Source organism: Dipodomys ordii, unplaced genomic scaffold, assembly GCF_000151885.1.
Source record: "Dipodomys ordii isolate 6190 unplaced genomic scaffold, Dord_2.0 Scaffold102, whole genome shotgun sequence".
NCBI lineage: Eukaryota > Metazoa > Chordata > Mammalia > Rodentia > Heteromyidae > Dipodomys > Dipodomys ordii.
In genome coordinates this window covers 6,269,929-6,277,252 of record NW_012267318.1, presented here as the reverse complement: position 1 = coordinate 6,277,252, position 7,324 = coordinate 6,269,929, and the positions used below count along the sequence as shown (strand labels likewise).

At 42.4% G+C, this 7,324-nt stretch overlaps 1 protein-coding gene across 1 annotated transcript in view; it reads right to left on the bottom strand.

Annotated features, from left to right (window-relative positions):
* The window catches only part of Kl (klotho), a 37,874-nt gene extending 37,642 nt beyond the window's left edge, over positions 1-232 (bottom strand). The window contains exon 1 of the mRNA XM_013027269.1: positions 128-232. Within this exon, the coding sequence (XP_012882723.1) occupies positions 128-232 (105 nt within the window). The remainder of the gene's footprint in view (positions 1-127) is intronic.
* Positions 233-7,324: the final 7,092 nt, after the last annotated feature.

Below are 7,324 nucleotides of genomic sequence, written 5' to 3'. Positions count from 1 at the left end.
GCGCGCCCACCCCCGCACCCCAGGGCAATAATTACCTCCGAGCGGGCGCCTCCCTCCGCCCTGCCACGGGGAGGGAGGGACAGGGACGCCAAGGGTGCCCAGGGGTGCCCCCCCCCACAACACACACCCCGGGAAGGGCCAGGCTGCAGCTGGCGAGGCGCGGAGGACGTCGGAGAAAGGCACCTGTTCCACCCAGATCGCCGCTCGGCCCCGCGCGGCCCGCTCCGGCCATCCCGCGCCCTCCTGGCAGAAGCCCCGGAGCGCCCAGGGTAGCCGCTCAACTTGGGCTCGCCTGGCCCTCGCGGAACCCCTCCACCTCACCCTGAAAGCCGGCCCAGGACAAAACACCTGCGTTCTCCTTCTCCTAGGAGGAGGCCCCGGGGGAACTTCACACTGCCTCTGCTAGAACTGACTAGGAACTGAGATCCCGAAGGGAGGGCCAGCTGGGAAGCCCGTGGAGAGACCTCACACGCATTCCCCTTTAGGGTGCGTCTCCATCTTCGCAGAAGAGGGTGGCCCCTCAGAAAGGAGACCTCTCAGAAAGACAGCCCATTTCTAAGGTGTCTTAGGCCTTTGTTGGCTCCCTATCTCTGTGTCTCTCTGTGCTTCTATGTCTCTGTCTCTCCTTTTTTTAAAACCATTTCTAACCAGTTCAATCTCTCTCTCCTCTCCTCTGTCTCTTTTTCTCTGATTCTGTCTCTTTCTCTGTCTCTCTGTCTCTGTCTCTCTCTCCCTCTCTCTCTCTTTCTTACTCTTCTTCTCTCTCTCTGCCCACTAGTAAATAACCATTTTATCCTTGAGCTATGACTAGCCAAGTAACTTCTCTGTGCAAAGATTGTTGTACAGCTCTGCTGGGGAGGAAGGGCCTCAGGTCCCACACTTTCCACCTCAGCTATGGAAGGAAAGGGAGGAGACAATTTAGCCCAAGCAAACAACCACTACTGACTGCCCCTGGAACAAAACCAAGCCATGGTGTTTCTCCAGGTGTTTACAGAGTCCTTTGTACAGAAGCAACAAGTTCAGGTGTTCATTATCCATATGTCTATGTCCAGACATACATACATATGCATACATATGTGAAGGATTTGTGAATGGCAGCTGCATTTGATGTGGAAGAGGAGGCCCAGGAACCACCTTTGTGATTTCGGACAGGACAGTCTCTCCTGGCCTGTTTTCTCATCTATAAAACAGGGAGCCAGGTGTTGGTGCCTCATGCTTGTAATCCTAGTTATTTAAGAGGCTGAGATCTGAAGATGGATGTTCAAAGCTAGCCCTGGCAGAAAAGTCGGTGAGACTTTTATCTCCAGTTAACTCAGCAAGAGGTGGGGTAGAAGTGTGGGTCAAGTGATAGAGCACCAGCCTTGAAGGGATAGAAGCCAAGTGACAGGCCTTGAGTTCAAGCTCCAGTTTACTGGCATAATAAACTAAAAAATAGGGATGAACTATTTTCCCTGTACCTCAGAAGACCATAAAGCTCCAAGGCAAAAATGTACCCAAAGAAAAGTCAAAGATGGGAAGCCCAGACAAATGAAACATTTTGTTCATTTTTTTTTAGCCTCCCTATGCAGGAGGTTATAACTCAGCCTCGGCTCGCCCACACATGTGCTGAATGACTAATACCCTCACACAGGTAACATCTATTCTGCAATAGTGATTCTTCCTGCACTGATAATACAAGTTTAAAGTCAACTAAAAGTCTTAAGTGTTGCAGATGAAGACACTTGAACTGTAAGCACAACAAATTTATTCCAGCCTTTTATTAAATAAGCCAGCTTCAACTGGCATGTATTATCGTGATTAGTATGATTAAGTCATCAGATAGGAATGAACTTATTGCTATTCTGTTCAACGTGACATTTACATCTTCAATAAGCATGAGATAACAAACAATGATACTTCAGCAATTAAAAAGAAATGACACTGCACAACTTTGTAGTCACTCCTTTTTTCTAGCTAAATGATAAAGTTTCTATGTCTGCAGCCCCTTTCTGGATGAAGAACAGGCCTTGTTGAGTGGGTGCTTGTTCAGTTCCAATTAGAAATACTTCACGAGTCTCATGGAAAATAGCTCAGGCTAAGTATGTACTTATTGATGCATGGTCTATTTGTGTAGAGCAGATTGTATCTATTGATATAATAAAATAAAAGAGTAAAAGGGGAAAGGGAAGTTTCTTTTAGAGCAGTGATTAAAAAGTAAGTTGGAGTTGATTAAATATTTTCCATTTGAAATGCATCTGTTTCTGAGGGGAACTTAAGGTATATGAATCTCCTAACCTGGACATCGCAACTACTCTATAGTTTCCAGTTGATAGGTAATTCAACCCAAGAGTAATTTCATGATGACTTAATTTTATTTCCAAATGTTTGTTAAGTTCTGAGTTCTTCAAGGGTGACTAACCGCCACTGCTCCTTCCCGTATTTTTTTTACAGTCACCTTCAAATATCTACCATTTGACTTTCAAATGTTTTTATTCTCTGACATAGAAGAGATTAGTTAGTCACTTGTTGTGTTTCCTGCTTTGAATATGAAGGTAAAGTTATCAACATCAAAAGATAAGGCATTTGACATTTTACTTATCGACTAGGATCATAGTGATGTTTTTCAGCCACCTAAAAGCAGTCAACAATTGATCATTTCCGCCATCATGCACATTTCTTCATCCAGTGTCTTCACACCTGCTCTTCTATTTGCTTCCAGGACCAGGGAGACTTCTACTGCCTGGGAGACAAGAGGTTCACTCATTCTCCTAAGTTCAAGCACAATATCCACCTCCCAAGTTGTCAGTTTACCCGTCACAAAAATCCACTTTCCATCAGATGGCATATTAGCAGCAGCAGCAACTATAATTTGGCAAAAGAAAGTAATAGAGTTCAAAGCATACACTACAACCCTGCCCTCAAAGGCAATATAGAACTGGAGAGCCAGGATAAGGTTGATACTGAGTAAATTGTTTTGTTTGTTGAGCATCAATAAACAAGATATGGGATAACTACTAGAGAAATCCAGAAAGCGGAGGCATTGGCTTAGTTTGTGTAGGTTCCTTCAATGAATGTGATAAAGGAGCAATACTCATTAGCCAGACAATTGACTTGGTGGTAACACACAGGATATATTCAAAGAGAAATTCCAGAATCAGGAAGAGCACTTTGAATGTAACTAAAGTAATCTGGATGAAGGATTAAGAAAATTCTATGCCTATCATTAACATTGTAAAAAGAAAAAAGGAAGGCAAAGGGAAACAATATAAGTCAATACAAAGAAGACCAATGAAATATAAGAGATTAGAATGAGGAGAGAAGATAGGGGCTGAATGCAGTCAAGAATCCTATGTAAATCTGGCACCTATAACCCTAGCTACTCAGGAGGCTGAGATCTAAGGATCATGGTTTAAAACTACCCTGGGCAGGAAAGTCCATGAGACTCTTTTTTCTCTCTAATTATCCACTCTTCTTTTTTTAATCTCCAATTAACCACTAGAAAACCAAAAGTGGTGAGCACTAGCCTTGAGTGAAAAAGCTCAGGGACAGTGCCCAGGTCAGGAGTTCAAGCCCCATAATCAACAAAAAATGAAGGCAGGCAGGCAGGCAGGCAGGCAGGAAGGAAGGAAGGAAGGAAGGAAGGGAGGGAGGGAGGGAGGAAGGAAAGGGAGGGAGGGAGGGAGAGAGGGAGGAAGGGAGGAAGGGAGGAAAAGGGAGAAAGAAAGAAAGATAGAAAGAAAGAAAGAAAGAAAGAAAGAAAGAAAGAAAGAAAGAAAGAAAGAAAGAAAGAAAGAAAGAAAGAAAGTATCCAATGTATATCCTACAAAATTAAGAGGAGTAAGGGAAGGGGGTGTGTAGGGAAGGGATGAGTGAGAATGCTGAAAGGAGGGACATAGATCAAGATATATTCTATTCATAAACTGCTTTGCTAAAAGGCAATTCCCTTGTACAACTTCTAAAAGATAATTTTTTAATTAAAAAGAAACACCAGAAGTAAAACTGAAAAAATAGATTACCAGAAGGGTGTTCTACATAGGGGTAGGGTGGGGTCAAGGGGAAATAGGTAGATGAATAAAGAGAAGAGGAGAAAAATGCAGACATGAATCCAATGTATATCCTAGAAAATTAAGAAGAGTGAAGGAAGGGGTAAATAGGGGAGGGATGGGTGAGAATAATGAAAAGGATGACCTTGATCAAGATACTGCTTTGTTACATGGCAACTCCTTCATACAACTACTTAAAGATAACAAAATCAATTTTAAAAATAAATAAACAATACTTTGTGCTTAACTAAAAATAAAAATGATAGGACTATAAAATAGCTAAGTTGATCTGGAGATATAGTTAATTTGAGAAGAAGATAAATGTTAAATGGATTCAATCTGAGGTATCTGTCAAAAACTTTGATACTAGAATATGCAATAAAATAGGGGTAGTATAATAGAAACCATAAAGTCAAGGGACTGAGCCCTGAAGAGGTGAGTAGACTAGGGGAAGGAAGGAAGGAAGGAAGGAAGGAAGGAAGGAAGGAAGGAAGGAAGGAAGGAAGGGAGGGAGGGAGGGAGGGAGGGGGAGGGAGAGAGAGGGAGGGAGAGAGAGAGAGAGGGCCAACAGAATACAAGAGTACTGCCAAAGGTACTCTGTTTAGGAGATGAGCATTACCAAAAAAGCAAAGGCTCAAACTTGTTATGAAAGAGAACTAATGTACAAGTTAGCCAAATTGGCAAAGCCAAATTATGGTATAAGACATTAATGAGAATCAATAGGCAGCAAGAAAATACAGTCAACAATTATACACTCTACTGAGAAGTTTTCCAGCAGAAGCAATGAAGAGAGGTACTAATTGTGGAGTTAACAGAGCACAGTGAAATGTTTTGCAATATGACTAACTACATATGATAGTTGTGTGCAGAGAAGGAAAAATTAAAGGAGAGGAACTGAGAATTTCAGGAGAAAAAAATGAAACAAAATATCATAGCTAGTGCTAGCTGTGGTCTAAAGTAGCTGCTTATAGATTTTAAGGTCCCATGGAGACAAGAAGATGATCAGAAAAACAAAAGCAGGCCGCTAGAAGATGATAATGGTGGAGGCAAGGGCAGAAATAAGCTGATGGAGCAAGGGATGTAGACAAAAATATCAAGACAACAAAAGGGAAATCTACCAGGGTACAGGCCAACTACAAATGGCTTTTTAGGAAGGCACAGGTTTGCAGAGCTCTCTGGAATGAAAGTAAATGCTGGAGTTCCTAGATTGAGCTCTGCAGTCTTCTGCATCCTATGATGTCTTAGTGTTTGTGGATGGCATCATCTCTTCTGAGTGGAACAGGAAGACTGCATCTTGGATCACTCACCCTCAAGGACCCGCCATGTCCTCCTAAATAATTTGCCACAGCATGAAGCTGATATGGACGCCAACTCAGGACATCTCCCCTGACACAAGACTGTCCAGAAGCTGGGAGAATGCACATCAGGGACTTGGGCCTTTGTGTTACTAGAGGCAAGAGGTTTTCACTGCCCTGTTTCTCAAAAAAAAATGCTATCATCACCAGACACTTGAAGCTCATGTCTATAATCTCAGCTGTTCGGGAGACTGAAATATGAGGATCTTGGTTTGAAGCCAGCTCAGACAGAAAAGTCTATGAGACTCTTATCTCCAATTAACCATCAAAATCCCAGAAGTGGAAGCTTGGCTCAAGTGGTAAAGTACAAGCTTTGAGTGCCAGTAGCTCACCCCTATAGTCCCTGCTACTCAAGAAGCTGAGATCAGGAGGTTCAAGATTCAAATCCAGCCTGGGAAGACAAAGTTGAGAAACTCTTATCTCCAAGTAACCTGTAAAAAAGTCAGAAGGTGGTTCAGTGGTAGAGTGTTTGCCTTGCATGCATGAGGCCCGGGGTTCAATTCCTCAGCACCACACAAGCAGAAAAAGCTGGAAGTAGTGCTGTGGCTCAAGTGGTAGAGCGCTAGCCTTGAGCTGAAGAGCTGAGGAACAGCATCCAGGCCGAGTTCAGGCTGCATGACCAACAAAAAAAAAGTTAGAAGTAGAGGTATGGGCCAGTGGTAAAGCACCAGCCTTGAGCCAACGAGTTAAGCAAGAGTGCAAGGTGGTAAATCCAGGCACTTATACTGGCACAAAAAAAGGAGAGGGGGCTGGGAAGGTGGCTCAGTGGTAGAGCACTTGCCTTGCATGCATGAGGCCCTGGGTTCGATTCCTCAGCACCACATAAGCAGAAAAAGCCAGAAGTAAGTGGCACTGTGGCTGAAGTGGTAGAGCACTAGCCTTGAGCTGAAGGGCTGAGGGACAGTGCCCAGGCCCAGAGCTCAGGCACCATGAGTGGCACAAAAAAAAAAAAAGGAGAGAAGTCTGAAAAGACAAGGATATACATCAGAAGTAGACTCAAAACTGAATGAGTGAATAAATGATCAAGGAAATGTTATTACAGTATATTACTTGGCTCAGCTGTGAAGGAAATTTACATATTTATATTTGGTATATGGAATAGAGACTTGTGATTATAACTGCATGGGACAGTGTTACAAATGATTCAAGAGAAACTGGTACATGAAGATTATTTTAAAGTATGACGGTGAAATCTTGAGAGGAGAAACAGCTAGTAAAGTTGAGAGGGATAAAAGCAGAGGGCTGATGATTTCTAAATAAGTCTTTCAACACAAGTTGGCATTGTAACTTAGGTATATGTTAGAGGAAACACATGGCCATAAATCTTGGTCCTAAGTGCAGAAGAATTATACCTTCTGAAGAAAAGAAGGGAAGAAAGATGGAAGGAGCTACAGAGACAGGACATTTGACAGGAGAAAGGAAGGTATAGACAAATATATTTTTGAGATGATTGGCTGATAGACAGTGAGGGAAATAACAGAAAACTTAGTGGCTTATGTCTTTTAAAATAAAAGGTTAGCTGCTGAGAATGAGCAAGTTGGGTGAACATGAATAAAGAAAAACCAATGTCATGAATTTCCTGAATAGTCAACAGAAGATGATTAAAACATCACTGAAGAGCAGGATCAAAGCTACAAAACATGTATTTTTTAAACCAACTCTATATGAACCAACTTATTTCAAATATTTTATGCAGTATTTCAGGTTGTCTGGATGCTAGTGTTTAAAAATCACAATTCTGTGACCTATTTCTCACTGAGCTAATGAAGCTCACATAATAGAAAATTCAGATTTTCTGTTCCCTTGAGTAAGGTCAACAGTCCAGAATTTCAGTGGCCCAATTAGTATGCATAGGGCCCATTCTCAGAGATTGCTGCCCTGGTCCTGGCCATAAGTTTAAAACCAATATACTTAGTCATCAAGGCATTAGTTGGGAGAGAAAGGGAA